This window comes from Podarcis vaucheri (assembly GCF_965113315.1).
Source record: "Podarcis vaucheri genome assembly, chromosome: 7".
NCBI classification, from domain to species: domain Eukaryota; kingdom Metazoa; phylum Chordata; class Lepidosauria; order Squamata; family Lacertidae; genus Podarcis; species Podarcis vaucheri.
In genome coordinates this window covers 66,162,932-66,183,156 of record NC_138765.1, presented here as the reverse complement: position 1 = coordinate 66,183,156, position 20,225 = coordinate 66,162,932, and the positions used below count along the sequence as shown (strand labels likewise).

General features: G+C 45.8%; 2 protein-coding genes across 3 annotated transcripts in view; one reads left to right on the top strand and one right to left on the bottom strand.

Moving 5' to 3' along the window:
- Positions 1-12,642, top strand: part of SLC2A1 (solute carrier family 2 member 1) — a 41,505-nt gene extending 28,863 nt beyond the window's left edge. Inside the window, exons 3-10 of the mRNA XM_082233279.1 lie at positions 1,264-1,424; positions 2,546-2,786; positions 4,764-4,926; positions 5,302-5,489; positions 5,876-5,980; positions 7,318-7,419; positions 8,612-8,819; positions 10,001-12,642. Of these exons, the coding sequence (XP_082089405.1) occupies positions 1,264-1,424; positions 2,546-2,786; positions 4,764-4,926; positions 5,302-5,489; positions 5,876-5,980; positions 7,318-7,419; positions 8,612-8,819; positions 10,001-10,197 (1,365 nt within the window). The 3' untranslated portion in view covers positions 10,198-12,642. The remainder of the gene's footprint in view (positions 1-1,263; positions 1,425-2,545; positions 2,787-4,763; positions 4,927-5,301; positions 5,490-5,875; positions 5,981-7,317; positions 7,420-8,611; positions 8,820-10,000) is intronic.
- A 770-nt stretch (positions 12,643-13,412) lies between these two features.
- Positions 13,413-20,225, bottom strand: ZMYND12 (zinc finger MYND-type containing 12). Of its 2 annotated transcripts, XM_082233280.1 has the most exons (8): positions 19,981-20,180; positions 18,099-18,240; positions 17,636-17,807; positions 16,883-17,052; positions 16,533-16,655; positions 16,104-16,224; positions 15,174-15,319; positions 13,413-13,646 (listed from the first exon to the last, which is right to left on the bottom strand). In XM_082233280.1, exons 1-8 carry the CDS (start codon positions 20,094-20,096, stop codon positions 13,527-13,529), a joined length of 1,110 nt encoding a protein of 369 aa, XP_082089406.1. In that variant the 5' UTR covers positions 20,097-20,180; the 3' UTR covers positions 13,413-13,526. The 2 variants fall into 2 exon arrangements, with proteins under 2 accessions (XP_082089406.1, XP_082089407.1); XM_082233281.1 differs by lacking the exon at positions 18,099-18,240 and having other exon boundaries at positions 19,981-20,225.

Sequence of the window (20,225 nt, the reverse complement as noted above, 5' to 3'; positions counted from 1 at the left end):
CTACTGCTGCCTTTTCCCTTCTCTTCGCACGGAGCTTTGGTTTCTTTAATCTCCCCTTCCCAATTTGGTTCCCATGGGGGAGAAATGAGCTTAAAAGAAAACACCGTTAAATGCAGCAGAATTGTCCAAAAACAGTTGGGGTTTGCCATCTCCTCGGGTGAGAGAGGAAAGAAGGAATCCATTGCTTATTCTGAACATGCAATGTGAGCTGTTGGGTCCTGACTCGTGAGTTATTCTTGGAATCCTGTTTAAATAATAATATATGTATATATATATTTAATACTGTAAACAAACAAAAGCACCTGTTGGAAATGCAAATGGCGAAGAGTACGTTCCCTCCAGGATGGAGAGGCTGACCTCCAACAACAGCATTTGCCCTTTTTTGTGAAGAAACTAAGAATTTAAATGCAGTTCTGAGGGACAGAAGCGGGATCTCTTTCCCCATTGCTGTATTCCCCCTGCCTTCCCCCCTCCCCTTGCCCCAGTCCATTCCTGCATGCCTACGGTGACTCAGCATCCCACGGTGACTCAGCAAAGAACCAAAACTCCAGGAAGTTGCACTGTATGGCATAGGGTTATTTTTTTTATGAACTGGTGACAGAAAAGCACCTGTCCAAGATTCTTGTTTCCTTCCAGGTGAGGGTCACCTGGTTGGCTGGGTGCCCTGCCAAGCTCCTCCTTGCTGCCACCTAGTGGAGAGAGTAATCACCACCTTAAAGCCCCAAAATGATATTTTGCCCGCCAGATGTGTTGGGACTAAAGCTCCCCAATGCAATTTAAGGTAGTCTTTGGGGAGAAAAAGAGCTGATCACAACAATTGTTCATAAAACTATCCAGTAAAAAAACTTTAAAAACGTCAGAGACTGACTAACCGTTGCAGTTTTGATACCAATAAGAGCCAAAAAATCAAGCATCTACAAAATTAAATCTTGACCCCAACAAAAACTCCTTGGGCTAAGAACTTTGCTTCATGATGAGAACAGAAATCACACAGCGGCAGCGGGAGGCCCCATTAGCTAAAGTGGTACCTCAGGTTAAGAACAGTTTCAGGTTAAGAACGGACCTCCAGAACGAATTAAGTTCTTAACCCGAGGTACCACTGTACCCTAATATTGGGAAGAGGTTTTGTTTTTACCAGGTGGCTTGGTGTTTCGCGTTTCAACCTTTTCAGGACCTCTGAAGGGCAGCTACCAATCTGTTAAAGTGGCCGCCTTGAGGGATGGTTCAATTCACCGGGTCTCTCCTTGCTCTCTTCCTCTGCAGGTGATTGAGGAATTCTACAACTACACGTGGTACAACCGCTATGGGGAGTACATCAGCCGCGGCACCCTCACCACACTCTGGTCCCTCTCGGTGTCCATCTTCTCGGTGGGCGGAATGATTGGGTCGTTCTCGGTGGGGCTGTTCGTCAACCGCTTTGGACGGTGAGCGCTGAGCTTTTTTGGCTTTCCGCGGTTAAGGGCCCTAGTTCGGTGCTAGAACACCTGCTTTCTGTGCAGAGGTTGCCAGGTTCAACTCCCAAGGGCATTTTTCCAGGTAGGTCTGGGGGAGAGTCTTGCCCAGAATTCTGGAGAAGCCAGTCTGTGCAGGAGATACTCAGCGTGAGGGGCCAATGGTATGGCTCAGTATTAGACAGCTCCTTATGTTCCTGGGTTGTTCCGTCAGTGCTGTTTCAACACCCCCTCATCCTTTTTCTGGAGCAAACACCAATCCAGACCTCCTTCAACCATTCCTCATAAGGCTTGGTTTCCAGAACCCTGATCATCTGGGTCTCCTTCCTCTGCACACCTTCCAGCTTGTCAATATCCTTCTTAAATTGTGCTGCCCAGAACTGGACACAGGGCTCCAGGTGGGGTCTGGCCACGGCAGGGTGGATTTGATTTAAATCACTAGTCCGTAAGACTTGATTTGAATCATTTATTTTTTTTAACAGAAAGATTCATTCTTGCTGGTATAACCTTAATATTGACAACCAGATGAAGGTTTTGGTTTTGGAATAATAAATTTTCAGAGTGGTTTTTACAGTTACATAAAGAATTACTGATTTGGTTATACTATTAGAAATGCATAGACAGATAATTATGAAATTATTGTGAGGTTTAATAAATTAACTGTTTATATTTGGACAACTTTTCTGCTGTACTTCATTGGAAGGAGAAAAATAATTATTTCCTTAATAAAAATTTAAACAATTTATTTAACTAAAACAATAACATTATGGCATATGTATCCATGTTTGTTAACTGATGTGGTTAAACAATTAAACTAAGAGTTTTAGCACACATGACAAATCCTTATTTCCTGATGAATAGCCTTTGGACTATAATGTAACTTAAACAGAAAGCTATCTTTAGAAAGATTTTTCCTCCAAAAGTGTTTTATTTTAAAAATTCAATTTAAATAAAAAAATCTGATTTTTTTTTTAAAAATTGATTTTTATCCACCCTGGGCCAAGGTGGAATAGAACAGTACTGTCGCTTTCCTTGAGCTGGACACTCTACTTCTACGGATGCCCCCACTTAGCCCAACCTTTTTCCTCCTGCAGGCGGAATTCTATGCTGATGTCCAACAGCCTTGCCTTCCTGGCTGCAGCGCTAATGGGTTTCTCGAAGATAGCCAGCTCCTTTGAGATGTTGGTCCTCGGTCGCTTCGTCATTGGGGTGTATTCTGGCCTCACCACAGGCTTCGTGCCCATGTACGTGGGGGAGGTGTCGCCCACGTCCCTTCGGGGGGCTCTGGGGACGCTTCACCAGCTGGGCATCGTCGTAGGCATCCTCATAGCGCAGGTGAAGTGGGCTATCGGTGGCTCCCTCTGCTGGGGGATGGGAAACGGTGCACCTGCAAAAGGGGTTGATGGGGGCAAATGGTTTTTCTGGGATGATGGGAAACTGGTTCTTTTTGAGGGTGATAATTATCCTGTGCAAAAAGTCATTGCCTCCTGGGCTCCCCTTAAATGCATGCATACCTGCCCACTTGACTGAATGAGGTGAAACCAGTGTTTGAAACTCCCATTGTTCTAGGCGCATTTTGTGACGGAATTTCATTAGCACAAGCAGCTTCCGAGCTCTGGGTTCAGTACTGCGCCTAAGATTTCAGATTAAAATTGCAGAGGGGAAGGAAAGGAGGACCTTTTTCTGCCTCTCCACTTCCAGCTACTCTCTGCAGACTGGAGAAGAGACCCTCTTATGAATATTAGGGGGGTGGGCAGGGGAAAGACTAAACCATGTGAAAAATGAACATAATATTTTAGCTGCAGTTCATTCATTTTCAGCTTTGTATTCTTGTTATAGAAATGTGTGCCTAGACATTCCATTGTTGTGTCCATAACCTAGGTTTAAGGTGCCATTTAGCTCCTAGTTTTCATATCTCAGTTTCTAACACTGGGTGAAACCTCTGATTTCAGTTTGGAGAAGGAACGTGCTTTATCTATCAGAGTTTTTGTTGTCCAAAAAACCAGAGTCCCAGCTACACAAATCTCCCAGGGACGGGTGTGGTGATGCTTTGCACTGGGCCAAGCAATTACGATGCACAGAGGCTGCCTGCTTCAGTTCCAAGTATAAATGTCAAAGGGGAAGGCAATAAAAATGGGACAGTTTAGCATACAACTTCCGCATGTTGATTTGTAACACATGGATGCAAATTAAAGCTGAGTTTCAGAGGGAAAGTTCCTCTGTAAGCAATGTGTGTGTGTGTGTGTGTGTGTGTCTCCCCTCACACGTTTGTAGGTATACTTTATTGGAGTAGCTGCAAGGCATAGTAAATGTCAAAAGTTTGGCAACGGTTGTGATCACTGCAGCCAGATTAGTCAGCGCAAGACATTAAAAGTCAGATAAAGGAGTTGACCATCCTACAGTGTTGAAAAAACACTACCACCCATATGGGCTATAGCACTTGCATATTATGAAAGAGATATTGAAGGATGTGCACTGAACATGTTGGCTGAAGAATGGAGTCTGTTAATTATGGGAATGTATTCAGCCTTCTCTACTTTCATTCCTATAATCTGACATTCTGCTTAAAGAAGAACAATAAGCAAAGACCCCCAATAAATATACGCAGTGGATAAACTATGATTGACTTCTTGTAAATGGATGTATGACTTTATGAAACCGTGTTTACATGTGTAGATGAAATATTGTGGGTTGTTCCTAGCGCTGGTCCAATCCAGGACAGACCCCGTGAAATGGACACGGTCAAATTAGGTCCATTAATTTCATTGGGGCTTACTCCGAGTAGAATTCGGGTGGATACAACCCTCTAGTGTGTGTTTTATTTGCAACTATTTTGGGGTGTACCCAGCTCAGCTTTGTTCAGAGTAAGCCCATTGAAATGAATGGACCTGTCTTTTAATTTCAATGGTCTGCTCTGTGTAGGAGGCGCATTGGCTAGAACCCAATATTTTTTGCAAGAATTTTTTCTTAAGTGGGGAGTCAGGACAGGAGATCTGAGGCCTGGTACAAAAGACGGTGTGTGTGTGTGTGTGAGAGAGAGAGAGAGAGTGCTTGTGTCAGCTAACCCATAACAACACCCTAAGAGATCCAGGCAAATGTAGAACTCTCAAACACTGTTACCCCTCCGAGATTCAGAGTTCCCAGATTAAACCTGCCTCCTCTTCCCTACTATGTCAGGCAGCCCTGTTTAGGGAAGCTTTTAATATTGGATGAATTATTGATTTTAATATTCTGCTGGAAGCCGTCCAGAGTTGCTGGGAAAACCCAGCCAGATGGGCGGGGTATAAATTATTATTATGTCATTCTCTACAGGTGTTCGGCATGGATCTGATCATGGGGAGCGATAGCCTGTGGCCGCTCTTGCTGGGGTTCATCTTTGTTCCTGCCTTGGCGCAATGCATCCTGCTGCCCTTTGCCCCAGAGAGTCCCCGCTTCCTTCTTATCAACCGCAATGAGGAGAACAAAGCCAAGAGTGGTGAGCAGCCGCCTCCTTGCGAAAGAGGCCTTTAGAGTGGGGCCTGCACATGTTCAGTGCCCATGGAGGCATGTGGCACAGTGGTAGCATGCTTCTGGGTGGAGCTATGTGACTGAGGTCATGTGCTGTCTTATCCACTGCCCTGGGATCCCTCGAGATGAAGGGTAGTTTAGAAATGTCACAAGTAAATAAAATAGTTGCTGCAAACACTGTGCGATTGAAAAGAGAAGAAAACACAGGGCTAGTGCACATTTAATGTGTAGCTTACTATGTGTATCTATTAAAGGTGTAAGAGCCCTCTTTTATTCTTTCTTCCTTACTTCACCTGCAAGTCATGAGTGCATCTCACCTGATTCCTCCCTCATTTCTCTTCAGTCCTGAAGAAGCTCCGAGGGACGACCGACGTCAGCAGCGACCTCCAGGAAATGAAGGAGGAGAGCCGGCAGATGATGCAGGAGAAGAAAGTCACCATCCCGGAGCTTTTCCGCTCGCCCATGTACCGCCAGCCCATCCTCATCGCCGTGGTCTTGCAGCTTTCCCAGCAGCTCTCTGGGATCAATGCGGTAAGTGGCTGCAGAGGAGCGGAGGAGCTGGTGGTTGGTTCGAGGATGAAGAGGCTCTGTGAGTGGTCTGCTGACGCAACACCATTCGTGGCTAGGAATCTTCTCTCTTTGCCCCTTTCCTCCTATACCAGGGCTAGTTGCTGATTAAATCAATCCTATATGCATTACGGTGAGGACTAGAATCTTGTTTTATTTTTAGAGAAAGGCCATAGCTCAGTAGCAGAACACTTGGTTTGCTTTCAATCCCCAGTGGCATACCAGGCAATGCTGAGCTAATCTGATGTTCTAACTTGGTATAAGGTAGCTTCCCGTGCCCCGCGATGCTGGATTCTGGGCACTGGTCCTGTGCAGGTCACCTCTTTACATTTCTTCTTTCTTTTCCCCAGGTATTCTACTATTCAACCAGCATCTTTGAAAAATCTGGGGTGCAGCAGCCCGTCTATGCTACCATCGGGTCTGGAGTTGTAAACACGGCCTTCACGGTGGTCTCGGTAAGTGCCTTCCTTTGCTGCTGGCAGAAGGGGGGTGCTCCAAATATAGTGGCAGGGGGCATCCTTATGCCAGGGGCTATTTTAATACTGGAGCTCACTGGCGGCAATGGTGTCCCAAATATCTTGCAGTCTCTATCTGCAGTTGGCTGTATCCAAGTAAGTGCTACTCAGACCAGACCCATGTTAGTTGCATTCATTAACCCCTCCCAAATACAGTTCCCTAATATTTTTAAAGATAATGAGATTTGTGCAGGGTTCCTGGAGGCAGACACTGGGGGAAGTCCCTCTCTGTATGGGACCTCTGCTGTCCAAATTGAAATGGGTGGGTCTTGTGCTCCTATGCCAGGCATAGGCAAACACCAGCCCCCCAGATGTTTGGAGCTACAATTCCCATCATCCCTAGCTAACAGGACCAGTGGTCAGGAATGAAGAGAATTGTAGTCCCAAACATCTGGAGGGCCGGAGTTTGCCCGCTCCTGTCCTATGCTGTCGGAGGAATATGCCCCACTGTGTTTCTGCACGAGTCCTTGTTCTAGGTCTGTCTCTTCTGGAGTCATTCTGCCACTTTGCTGCAGGAGGAGTGACTCAAATGACTGACTCCAGCAGCAGAGACTGATCGGCAGGAGGATACAAGGGCTGTAGCTCAGTGGCAGAGCATCTGCCTGCTTTGCATGCAGATACAGTGGTACCTCGGGTTACAGACGCTTCAGGTTACATACGCTTCAAGTTACAGACTCCACTAACCCAGAAATAGTACCTCGGGTTAAGAACTTTGCTTCAGGGTGAGAAGAGAAATTATGTGGCGGCGCAACAGCAGCAGGAGGCCCCATTAGCTAAAGTGGTGCTTAAGGTTAAGAACGGACCTCCAGAACGAATTAAGTATGTAACCAGAGGTACCACTATAGAATCATAGAGTTGAAAGGGATCTAGTCCAACCCCTGCAGTGTAGGAGTCTTTTGCCCAACGTGGGGCTCGAAACCACAACCCAGAGATTGAGAGTCTCGTGCTCTTATCAATTGAGCTATCCCATCAATTGTTTAGTCCCCTGCAGCAGTTCCAGGTAGAGCTAGAATAAACTCCCCTCGTCTGACATGCTGGAGAGCTGCTGCCACTCAGCATAGACAGTATAGAGCTAGGTAGACCAGTGGTCTATGTTTTAAAACAACTTCTAAGTCATGCAGAAACACAACAAGCAGCTCCTCTATGAGTGGGTCCCTTGGGCTTCCCAGGAACTTCTAACTAAAGTTATTTCTCAGGACAGACTGCTCTGGGTAGAGCCCTTCTGGTTTATTCATCCTTCCAAAGAGTAACTCATTTATTTGTCTCCCTTTTGATAGCTGTTTGTGGTGGAGAGGGCCGGACGGCGGACTCTGCATCTCGTGGGCCTAGCCGGAATGGCAGGGTGCGCAGTCCTCATGACCATTGCTTTGGCGCTTCTGGTGAGTGGCATTTGATCAGAAGACAATGAAATAAGCTGAGAGTATACCTCCACCTCTTGGGGTTGAAATAACTGCAGAGAATCCTGGCCAATGCCCCAGCCCTTAACTACTTGGGACCAGTTTACCTGCGAGATTGTCTCCCCCCCATACATGCGCACTCTGCCGCTTCAGTCTGAGGAATTGGTGCTGCTATAGTTGCCAGATAATAGCCATTCTGTACTTGCAAGAAATCAACCTTATATTGTAGCAACACCTGGCTCTTTGGAACTCCTTTCCTATAGACACCAGGGTGGCGCCTTCAATGTACTCTTTACAGCACCTTCTAAATGCACTTTATTAAAGGAAAGCCTTTCCGGACAGATGTACATCTGTTTCTAGCTTGTTTTAATTATTTTTTGCATGTTTTAAGTCTCTGTTTTTATTGATTTTATGTTTTTTATTATTTTTGCAAACTGCATTGAGGTGTTACAATCAAGCGGTGTATAAATTTTATGGAGCAAATAAATAAGAAAAATAGGCTGGGTCCCTGGCTTAGTTTGCTTTCCTTCATCTACCACAGGGCTAGTCAACGTGGTGCCCTCCAGGAGTCGCTGGACTACAACTCCCATCACCTCTGACCACTGGCCATGCTGGTTGGGGCAGATGGGAGTTGGAAGCCAGACCAGATCTGGAGGGTGCTGCGTTTGCCACCCCTGGTCTGTAAGCATGCCCTTCAGAGCACTTTCTTTGCTACTACATTCAGGTAGCAGAGCTGCACACCAGATGGAGCAGCCTTAGCTCTGAAATGGGTGGTGAAAGAGGCCACTGGAAAAGCAGAGGAGCACCATTTTAAGTAATGTATACATTTTTAATTGCAGTAATGGAAGCCAGAAGGTGCTGTCTGCACACTTGGGGGAACGCTCTGAGGTTTTTTAGAAGTAAAAAATAAAATACATCCTTTTTAAAAAAATAAAATTTAGGGCAGCACGAAACAGCTCAATGAGGATAAGCTTACGTGTGGTCAGTATACAGAAATATTTGATTTGGGGCTTGGTTTCCCTGTGATGCTCCCCGTATGACTTTAGGTTGGCCGCTCTCTCACTCACAGGCTCACGCGTCTCATGGGATAGAGGGTCAAATGTTGTTGTGGGCAATGAGGACCGACGCCCCTGTGTGTATTTGGCTCTGACTTGGTCTTGTTTTTCGACGCTAGGAGCAAATGGCCTGGATGTCTTACCTCAGCATCATTGCCATCTTTGGCTTTGTGGCGTTTTTCGAGATCGGCCCAGGCCCCATTCCGTGGTTCATCGTGGCGGAGCTCTTCAGCCAAGGCCCCCGGCCTGCAGCCTTCGCTGTGGCTGGCCTCTCGAACTGGACGTCAAACTTCATTGTGGGGATGAGCTTTCAGTACATTGAGGCAAGTTGATTTACTAGGCCAGTTTCACTCTGGGCAAGGCGGCCTTCCCCATAGATTCTGGCTTCAGTCCCTTGAGTCAAGGGGTGGGTGTTTCTTTACAAAGCACCTCCTAATGGTCAACTTACATTCATATTGCACTGCAATGTTATTAGGGCAATATCCACACCACACATTTAAAACACTACAATACTTTAGTCATGGCGTCCCCCAAAGAATTCTGGGAGCTGTAGTTTGTCGCGTTGGTTGTAGCTCTGTGAGGGAACTGCAGCTACTATTCCCAGAATTCCCTGTGACGAGGGATGGATGGTTAAACAACCCTGGAGAATTGTAGCTCTCTGAGAGAAATAGGGGTCTTCAAACTCAGCACCCTTAATAAACTGCAGCTCCCAGAATCCTTTGGGGGAACCCATGGCTGTTTAAAGTACAGTGGTGCCTCGCAAGACGAAAAGAATCCGTTCCGCGATTCTCTTCGTCTAGCGGTTTTTTCGTCTTGCGAAGCAAGCCCATTGACAGCCTAGTGGATTAGCGCTACAGCGGTCTAGCGGCTTTCCGTGATCAGCTGTTAAGCGGGTTTTTCAGCGGAACAGCTGATAGGCGGCTTAGGAAAAGGGGGGGAGCGAAAAAAAACCCGCGGGGACGCGCAAGATTTTTTCGTCTTGCGAAGCAACCCCATAGGGAAATTCGTTTTGCGAAGCGCCTCCAAAACGGAAAACCCTTTCGTCTAGCGGGTTTTCCGTCTTGCGAGGCGTTCGTCTTGCGGGGCACCACTGTACACTTAATTTGCAGACCTTTCAGGCAAAACAGGAGGATGCTCAGGACCCTTAAATGATGAGAAAAGTATGAAAGAGAAGCATTCGTCAATGAACTCTTACAATTGCTGGTTTAAATTGTTTTTTAAATTCTTTTTGTTAACCACTTTGAGGTTTTCTACAATCAAGCAGTGTATCCATTTTGTGAAATAAAATAAATTATGAAATAAAATAGGGAGTGAAATTGCCGGGGCGGGGTATAAGGTTGGAAAACACAACAGGAACATAGGAAGCTGCCTTTACACTGAATCAGACCATCGGTCCAACTAGCTCATTATTGCCTACACTGACTGGCAGCAGTCCCAAACTACAGCCCCAAACTGATAGGGCAGATCCAGCAATATGAAACACGCCCCTTCTCTTTCCCTGCAGGAAGTCTGCGGTCCTTATGTCTTCATCATCTTCATGGTGCTCCTGATCCTTTTCTTCATCTTCACCTACTTCAAGGTTCCCGAGACAAAGGGCCGCACCTTTGATGAGATTGCCTCCGGCTTCCGCCAAGGGGGCGGTGGGCAGAGCGACAACAAGACGCCGGATGAATTTCACAGCTTGGGCGCAGACTCCCAAGTCTAAGCCCCGAAGCCCCGACCGGCTCCTCCCTTCGCTTCACTTCCTTTGCTGCCTGTTCTTGACGCTTGTAAACAGAAGCCAGGCTCATGGCGAAGCAGGCGCCGAGGCCTCCTTTTCAGGGCTGCCGCCTGGTTTCCAGGCGATGAACTGACGCCCAGCCCTAGGAACGGTTAGCTGGTTTTTCACGTCCAGGATTTCAATGCTGACAATGTTCGGAAGCCGCGGCTGTGGTTGAGGCCAAGCCTCTTCCGTGGGGCAGCAGTAAGTCCTTCCAGTGACCAGGCCCTCACTTTTATTTTTAGAAGGAAAAAAAAGAACAGCAGGAACACACACACACACACACACACACACAGACACACACACTTCCAAGTTTGCAATAACAGAAGCAGCCCATTTTAATCCAAAGACAACTGTTCCGATTCTGATTTTAATGAGACACTTAAAAAAATTTGAAGGGGTGTGGGGAGACTGTAGGACTGATCCATGATGACAAAAGAATTTCCTGCTGGGTTGGGCCCTGAAACGATTGAGGTTGCTTCTTTTATCCTTCCCATAAGGCTGTTACAAAAAGGAGGTTTAATATTTTCTTAAAAGGTCAGTGATTGAGGACCCTTACCCTTTAACACCCACATCTAATTTGCCTCTCTGTCGGTTACCCTTCCTCAACAGGAGGAGAGAGGTGGCTGCAGCCAGAGGGGAAGCTGAGAGAAGTGAGTCAGTTTAGGAAAAATTTAATCGTTTTTTTGGCTTGGTGGAGCAGAGGCCCTAAAAGGCTCAGGCCCAGGAGCTGACTCTCGCAGGGCCATGCCCCTTTCTGACCCTGCAGTGTGATAGCGTCTTTTGCTTGTTTGGCTGGGGAGAGGCATCCGTATACATATACATATATGTGTGTGTATCCACCTCTGATTTTGCATGTCTGAAAGGTAAACTACAAAGAGGAATGTTTATTGCTCTGCCCACTTTTGCCTCTGGTTGCATCCAGAATGTGGCCCTCAGCCTGGAAGTTTCCCCACTGTTGCCCTAAAGCTATCATGCAGCCATTTGTTCCCTCTTTAAAATTGTAGATGGGGGGAGGGCTAGACCCTTGAGGCCATTATGTCATGGTGAGGGTATTTTCACCTGTCCTGGCTTGCTCCACATAGCTTAGCTTTTAGTGGACAACCACATGTTGGGATGGGAGGAAACAAAGCAGACATAACCCAAGGTTTCCTTGTTCAGCCCTAACGCCCTCTCTCCTTACTGCTTCCCCACCCTATGAGGAGAGTCCAGCTGGATCAGGCCCAAAGGTCTATCTGATCATTAAATACCCTGTATTCAAATGGTGACAAATGAGCTGCCTCTACTGAGGTCACAAGGGGAGGGCGTGAAGTTGACAAGCACCCCGCTTGCTTTTTGCCCACCTCTGCTGTTCAAAGGTAGACTGCTCCTGAAGATGGAGGTTCCACTAACCAGTAGCCATGGAAACAGAAGCCTGGCGCTGGAAAGACCTCTCATCTAAATTCCTTTTAGAGCCCTCTAAGCCAGCCGGTGGCCACGGCTGTTCCTTCTGCCAGCAAATTCCAGACATTTAATGACATGCGGTGTGACAAATGCCTTGGAAATGGGGGCAGGAGAGGAATCCAAAAGAACACCCTGAACCTCACATATTGATCTTTTACCAAAAGGCTCCATAAAGACACAGTTCTATTGTGTCTGCTGCAGAGGGCCTCTGGCAAGCTCCTCTCCTCTCCCTTAGCACCCTGGACTCACTGAAATGACAGAGACTCAGTGAAAAATGGCTGCACACATTTCCTGCTTACTGTGTATAGACTGGAAAATATTTATATTATATATATATATATGTATGTATTTTATTTTGTTCCACCATGTTAATAGAGCACTAAGTTATAGTGTGGTTTCAGATGGACAAGCAACTTTACTGTAAATAAATATATGATAAAACAGATCTTAGTTGCTCTAGCAAGAGTTGTATTTAACTAAGATGACTGTTCGTTTGTTTGTATAGATAAAATTAATATGCACTGTAGTGGCATCTGAATGCACTGACATTTTAGACCTTCCTCCATATAGTCAACTACCCCAAGCCCTTAAAGGACCCTGAGCAAGTGTGTTTTTTGGATAGAAGCTCTTGGCAGGTTTGCAAAAAAATAAAAGAGAGAAAATGGACACACAGCTATTTAAAAATAAGTATTTTTAAAATTTATTTTTCTGTTTTTAAAATCAAGACACGACCACACTTGGAAAAAAAGGACAATATGTTTTTAGGAATTGCAAAGAAAATGAAATGTTAACTTTTTGCATTTGCTGTGTATGGTGTGATGTCAGAATGAACTCCTTTCTAAAGAGCCAATGGTTAAGGGGTGGGAGAGTAAAGAGAAGAAAAAAAGACACACAGAAAGGAGAACCTTGTATGGACAGAATAAATGAAATGAGCGTTTGAGAACCCTGGACTGTGTCATGTTGTTTCATTTCAGCCCTTGCAGGAAATCCTGTGCCTTGAGAGGGAGGGGTCAGCCTGGGCTTAGGGGGGTCCTCTGAAGGAATCTCCTGCCTGCTCACCTTGAGGGTTGGAGGCCACCCCTCCATTGGCCCTCTACTTTCTTCCCTGAGGGAATTCTCAGTGAGCTGCTATAATAAATCTGGAGCATCATTCCCTCCCACAGCAAGTGCATGCGGGTCTCATTCCTTCCTACATCCTGTTGCTCCTGGGCTACCCAGAGCAATCATGGCTTAGCATATTGCCTGAGCTTGGGCTCTGGAGTTTGCCTTGCTCTAGCCAAACCATGCCCCATATAGACATGGTGCAACTGTACGTTCATATGCACAGAGTATTTTTAAAAAAACACACCAATGTGGTGGTTAATTTTCACAGCTTTAAGTTTTGTGCAGCTGGGTGATTTGGGACAGCAGTGAGGGCAGAGAGCCCCCTAGATACAGTTAAATGCCATGCTTTGCTTTCAGCTTCAGCAGCTCACCTTTGGAGGGTGTGTGTGTGAGTTTTTATCTTCCATTTGGCTGAGGAATCTGAAACAACTGGCTCTGCAAAGGATGTCTGGGTCCTGCCTGCTCTCTGCCCAAGGCATATTTATCATCGTCTGGATTTTGTTACTCAGCTGGTGGGGGGCTCAGATGGGAAGATAAGTGGCCTCTGGCAATTGGAAAGAAATGGACTGGAGGTTCATCTGCTCCTCTCCAGGTTGAAGAATATAATCTACAGATATATCTAAGAAGTGCCAATTTAATTAAAACGAAGTAGAAACAGGAAAGGATGATTAGCGACTGGCATCTAATGTTCATCTGGGAAGCCAGGCCTGAGGGTGGCAGTGGTGGGTCTATTTTGCATAGATTGGTTTGGATTTCAACAATTTAACCAATTGGTGAAGTGATTCACTTGGTTCATACTTGGGCAGCTTCTTCATAACTTGCAGAAGTTTCATCACAAGTTCATGAGCCTGAGAGTGACAAGAGGAAGAGAAGGAAGGAAAGAACATGCAACATTATTCCTTAGCAATTGTTAAAAAGGATACTTTCTTTTAAATGCCTGATTCCTATTAGCCCTGCCCTGGCTCCAGTTAACATAATATTCCTTTCCTCACACAATCTCTGTTGTTGGATGATCATCAATTGCTTCTTTAAATAGGTAAGCTGGGCATGCAACAAAATGTTGCATCACAAAGCACTCCTGTCTGTTTCTCCAGCAATGCCCCTGGGAACCACATTGTGTCATAATGTAACATCATTCCCATTGGGCCACTTGGGGGAAGAAGAAGGGAGGGAACTCTGCTGCTGTTTCAAGTGGCAATGGGTAGTTTAGCGAAGTATGTTCATTAAAGAAAAGGAAGCAGGCAAAAGGCCTTGGAGCAGATCAATTCAGCATCCCATTTCTCACAGCAGTTATCAAAATGCCTACAAGAAGCCCACAAGTAAGACCCTCTCCTGCTCATGACTCCGTACAACTGACACTCAGAGGCATATTGCTTCCACCACTGGAGGAAGAACATAGCCATTGATACACTGTGGCCAGTAGCCACCAATAGCCTTATCCTCCATGGATTTGTCTAGCTCTCTCTTAAAGCCATCCAAGTTGTTGGCCATCGCTAGTTCTTACAGGGCATTTTCCATAGCTATGCATTGTGTGAAGAACTAATTTCTTTGTCTTGAATCTTCCAACATTCAGCTTCATTAGATGTCTCAAGTTCTAGTGTTATGGGACAGGGAGAAAACATCTCTCCAACCACACAAATGCATCATTTTATACTCTCTCCTTTTTTCCACAATGAAAAGCCCTTTTCTCAGGAGCAACTCTGCCAGCCCTTGGATCATTTCATTTCCTCTTTTAGGTCCCTCTTCCAGGTCTACAATGTCATGCTTGAGGTGTGGCACTGAGAAACAACCTTCTAAGTGTGGTCTCCCCATCTATTCGTACAAAGGTCACTACAATACTGGCAGTTCTATTTCCAATTCCTTTCCCAATGATGTCCAACAAGGCATTTCCCTCTGTAGCCTCCTTTGAACATATTAAGCGCTGGGGGGGAAACCACACACACACACACCCAAAATTAATCAGCTCCGAGTATCATTCTACGTTGGGCACCACATCTGCCTCTTTAATTTGTCAAGAGGATAAGTTTCAGAAGAAATGTTTGATCCAAAACTAGGAAAGAGCAGACCATGCTGCACTAGGTGGGCAAATAATCTGACATGGTATAAACTCTAGGTTTCAAGGGGCCAAGCACAAACTGGTCAGGGGGCAGCAACAACTCAAGCAGCTGGGTCTAGCCCCCATTTTAATTTCCCATGCTGCACTCTGTTCGGAATGCTGGGCCAGAGCGAGCGGGGGGGGGGGGACTACACAAAGACCAGAGCAAACATTGCTGGTAGGCCCTGGCAGGATGCAATTGCTTAGGGATGCCGGGTGATGACACTGGTCTGGGATATGTGATGTATTTCAACCCAAACAGACAGCATTGTCAACTTGCCTTTGGCACATCCAGGATCAAGTAATGAAACATGGCCAGGGTATGGAGGTTCTTGGCTATTTGAGCCAGCTGAGGTCGCGGAGACTGCTCTCGGATCTCTAAGATGGCGCTCAGCATCTGTTTTGCTTCAGCTCGCTGCTTTGCATCTGTAAGGGAGAAAGGGAACTCCATGAAGGAGGATCTACTGCAGTCAAGAGAGCACGGTCCATCTCTGGGCCTGGCTGGCCTGGCTGACCTGTTTAGGCAAGAGCCTTACCAAACCGAGCTGAAGGGGACCTTTCTCTTTTTAGCACAATGGATCAGGCTGTTATCTCATCCAGCCCTTGTAGGCAAAGTTTCCATGCACCTGTCAAGACCGCTTACTTGCCAATCATTAGGACATCAGGTGACTTTTGAAAAGCCCCATTTTGTACACTGCTTTGAGAAGGTTTTGCAGGGCATTACCAACTGCTGGTTGACGGTGCCTGCAAACACTGTTTTGGCTGAGCTCAGTCTTCACCCTCTGTGCCTGATGTCGTATACGATGGTGTCATATATGACACCAGGTGCAGGGCAGGTGAGTGTGACATGGCCAAAATATCCATGTGAGCCTGGAGAGCCTAAAAAGCCCCGTGGGATGAAGGCTCCTCACCCCTGACCTAAGAGAAAACAAAATACAGATATGTGGCAAAAAGAGGTGCCTCATATGGTTGACTGAATCTGCACCCACTTGCGGATGTTATAATAGCTCAGAAAAGGAATGGGGAGGAATATTATTTCTTTTTCAGAAGAAGTAGCCATGTGCCACAGTTAGCAGGCTCAGAAGAGGCATCTCTCTGCCCTGCCCCCACCTAACTCTCTGGCAGGAGGAGGGAAGCAGCCTGAATTTTAAACCACCCCATTTTCTTTGGATGGGGAGAAGCGGAAGCCATCTGAAAGAGCAGAAGTTACCAAGGACTTCTTCTGTAGTCTCCTCTTCTTCCGCAAGCATATCAAGTTCTGCCGGAGTCATAAGCGTGTGGTACTGGAGGCCGATGAAGTGGCTGAAATGGTGGTGCCAAATATTGGTCACCTGATGATAAGAGGGCTCATTAAGCAAGGAAGAAAAGGGTGTGGTGATCCCTGTCCCCTTAACGTCCACTGTATGTTGGGGCCACCTTTGAACAATTTCTTGGAACTGATCCAGAATATAGCTGCTATATCCCCCCACCTCCGCTACCAACAATGCACAGCTGGCTGTGTGTGCGCGCGCGAGGCACACTTGAGAAAAATAACACTTTTCCATGGGGATATGACACAGAGGGGAGATGGAACCTGAGATGAGGCTGCCGCGTTCAGCATCACCTCTACTTCCAACCCAGCCGTCTCAAGCCGACTGACCTCAGTGTACAGGGAATCGGCAATGTCCATTCTGTTCTGACGGAAGAAGACATTGGCCATGTGGAAGTATCCCCCCGAGGCGGCCATGTGGTTCGTTCCAAAGGCACAAGAGGAAAAGTAAATCTGAAATGGGATAAATGTATTTATTTATTTCAGCTATCGGTACACCACTGAAATCGCCAAAGTTTCTAAGGGCTCTACAATAAGATTATTAAAAACATACAATGGATAAAATCAACTAAAATTGTTTTTTTTTTTTAAAAAAAAAAACCCAACCACCAACAGAAGCAGCTTTGTGTAGCCATTTGGGGGGCCACATAGGTCCACCTTGCACTTTAGCAGAGGCTTACGTCATTAGCTAGGTGGTACAAAGAGTCCTCAAAGTTCCCTTTGGCAGCGTGAAGGAGGCCCAGGTTGCGATGAAAGTCAGACTGAATGGCGTTGCTGCAGTGGGAATTCTTGAGGATAATCCACTGGGCTTGTGAGAGGTACTCCTCTGCTTGGGTAAGGTGCCCGAGGCCTAGCAGGAAGGAGAGAAGCCAAGAAAGATTCAGCAATCTGTGGTGGTCTGTGTTTGTAGTGCAAACAGTATCCTGATCAAGATCTCGGAAAACCCTGAGACATCTTGAGAGAGCACCCCAGAGCCTGTGAACTGAGCAGGACTTGCCTGGTAAGCAAGGCAGAGAGCTTAAAAGCTCTTCCTGCACCAGGAAAAAAGAGCTTTTGCTGATGCGAAAAAGAGCTTTTAAGATCTGCACCTTGTCTGCATTTAATTTGTGCAATTTCAACCAGGAGGCCTTCAACTGCGCACGATTGATGCCGCACAACTTATACATGTGCAAGTTGTGATCATACTGTATATATCTGCTCTCTGCATTGCTTTGGGGGGCAAAGCCCACTCAGCGCAGGCAACAGAAAGGTAAGGATGCTCACGTGGGAGTGGTTCCAAGGGGGCAGTTTGAGTATACACGTTTTCGCATATACACCCCATCCCCAAAACGTAATCCCTGCGCAAGACACGATTACGTTTTTAAAAAAGAGACCATTGTCCCTATCTAGAAATTGACACAGAACTACTTCAGCACAGCTCCAGCCAAACTCACCCAGACCTGCCTCAGCTAAAATGAGGTACGCTGGCACCAGTTCCACAGCATTTGAACTGTGTACACTGATGTTGAACTTCAGCGAATGCAACGCAGCTGGAATGGCATCTTCGTGTTTGCCTTCAAGAAGAAAATTCTGAGCGACTGCCTGGGTCAACTCGGCCAGGAATTTCTGTGGACAAGCATGGATTGTTAAGCCACTCTCAGGTACAGGTACAGGTACAGGTATACACACACACACACACACACACACACAGAGCTTTTATTATTGTTGTTTATTTCTGATTAGTAGTTTTGGTACTTGCGCTGTTCTAGCCACCCGTTTGCTTTGGGGCCTATTCTGACCTATAAAACCTGACACATCTCAGGACCCCAACACCTCAAGGATCACCTCTCCCCATATGAACTGAATGGGACCCTGCTGTCCATCCGTGAACCTACCGGACCTGGACCACTCCCTTACCTCTCTTCTTAACTTCTGCTCTCGCCCATGCTTCCTTTCTTCCTCCGAATTGTAAAAAGGTAACGTTGTACGCAAAGGGATGAGAAGTTGACATATTTTCTCATGGATGCTGACCCAATCGGCACTCTGGTGTTCTACATCGCTGAGAAAAGATGAGAGACATGGCTATTAGCAGCACAAATTGTGATGCGTGCATGAATTATAATTAATATTAGGTAATTTATATAGTGCTTCCTGCCAAAATAGGCTTTAAGCAGTTTACTAGTATAAAAAACAACTGTTTATTCATTTTATTTATTTTAAATTAATGGAATTGATAGTCTGCTTAATTGCAAAAACCTGTAAGTAGTATACATAAAATATTCTCTTAAAATTATCACTAAAACTCAGTTAAACACAAGCCTGTCATTAAAGTTGATTCATAAATGCTACATGACTCCTAGAACACTCTCATATAAAAATTAATCTTCATCCCTAAGGTGTTGGAGGGGATGTACAGAAATTGGATAAACTTCCACCTATGGTAGGGATGTACTAGAGTGCAATAATTTTAGGCAACAGCATTCAGAGAAATTGCTAAGATCCTAAACTGCCACATTATCCCAACTTCTCAGCTACCACTTTTATCTATATTTGTCAAGAGTAACAAAAAGCGCATCTTCTATAGTGGCTAGAATGACAATCACACAATTTTGGAAAAATTTAGACAGGGCCAATCTTACCACCTGGTACACTAAAGTGTCGGATATTACCCTATTTGAAAAAATAAACAATTTCTTTATTGTTCTGGTGTATATCCTGCATCTCTTTACATAACACTCAAGGTAGCTTCAGTTCCTTGGAGAAAAGGTGGGATATAAATTAATGAATAATATAATAGGGGGACGACGACGACGACATTCAGAGATAGAAATAACAAAAAATAGTGACCAGTTTAAAGCATCCCAATCAGTGACAGAGAGAATTTTTGCTTGCTTTTTATTTAATATATTTGTATTTATTTCTTACATTTATACTGCACCTTTTTTCCAACCAGGAATTCAAGGTGGTCTCCCTACCCTCATTTAATCCCCACAACAACCCTGTGGAGGAGTGGGGATTTGAGCACTGGTCTCTCTGCCACTCTAACCACTACACCACACAGTCTCTCTATATCAACTATATATCAACTATATATATATCTATATATCTATATATCTATATATCTATATATCTATATATCTATATATGTATTTATTCAAGGAGCAGAAATAATAACTGTGCATATATATAGTAAAACTGACAGTTTTATCCATATTTGGGTTTTATCATGCTTACAGTTTCCTTATTATCAACAAATATTTTATATTCTTTGTAAACCACTTGGAGGTTTTTTCTTTCTTTCCTTAAGTGATACATAAATCTTGTTAAAAAAATAAAACAAATAAAATATAGACAAAAAGCTTGCTCTGCTTATGGATCCATCCCCGTCATTCAAAATTGATTAAAGGGGTTGCTGGATAGACCTTTAAAAAGCCACACATCACCAGACCTAGCCCTTCCTTATTCCTGTCGGACTGGGACCTGGGAGAGACCAGGGTTCGCATCGCCGCTTGGTCGCCTTCAAGCTCACCTAGGCGACCCCTCAGCCTATAACCTACCTCACAGGATTGTCGTGGGGGATTAAAAAAGAGGGTGGGCAGAACCGTGTACGCCACCTTGAGAAAAAGGTGGCATGTAAATGCAAAATAACTAAATAAAGAAATAAGCCCACAGGAGGCGACTGCCCCTGAGGACGCCGCTCCATAGCATCTCCCCAGCTTCACCCTACGAATGCCTGCCTGCTTGCTGTGTCTACGGGCATAGGTGGGGGCAGGGAATTAGGGAGCGCAGCCCTGCTCACCAGTAGTAGGTGACAGCGCAGGATCCGCAGCGCAGCGTGGCCGGCCCGCGGCACAGTTCGCAGAAGAGCTTCTGCCCGCGAGGCAACGCGAGCGGCACCAGCTGCTGCGTCTGCATCGCTCCGACGCATCGGTTGCTAGGGGAGCCGTCGCTAAGGCGGCGGGCCGGACTTCCGACACGCTCCTTCTGCTTCCGGCACAACCAACCAATCCTGAAGCCTCAAGGGAGCGCCCATAGAGAAGGGGC

What these genes read in the sequence shown, in the direction of transcription:
- ZMYND12 (XM_082233280.1), bottom strand. Translation starts at nt 20,096, where the DNA reads ATGCAGACGCAGCAGCTGGTGCCGCTCGCGTTGCCTCGCGGGCAGAAG. An exon ending in TGCGCTGTCACCTACTACTG is followed by an intron (nt 18,241 to 19,980) that starts GTGAGCAGGGCT and finishes ATCTTTTCTCAG; the next exon opens with CGATGTAGAACACCAGAGTG. An exon ending in TGTACCACCTAGCTAATGAC is followed by an intron (nt 16,656 to 16,882) that starts GTAAGCCTCTGC and finishes ATCCCATTTCAG; the next exon opens with ATTTACTTTTCCTCTTGTGC.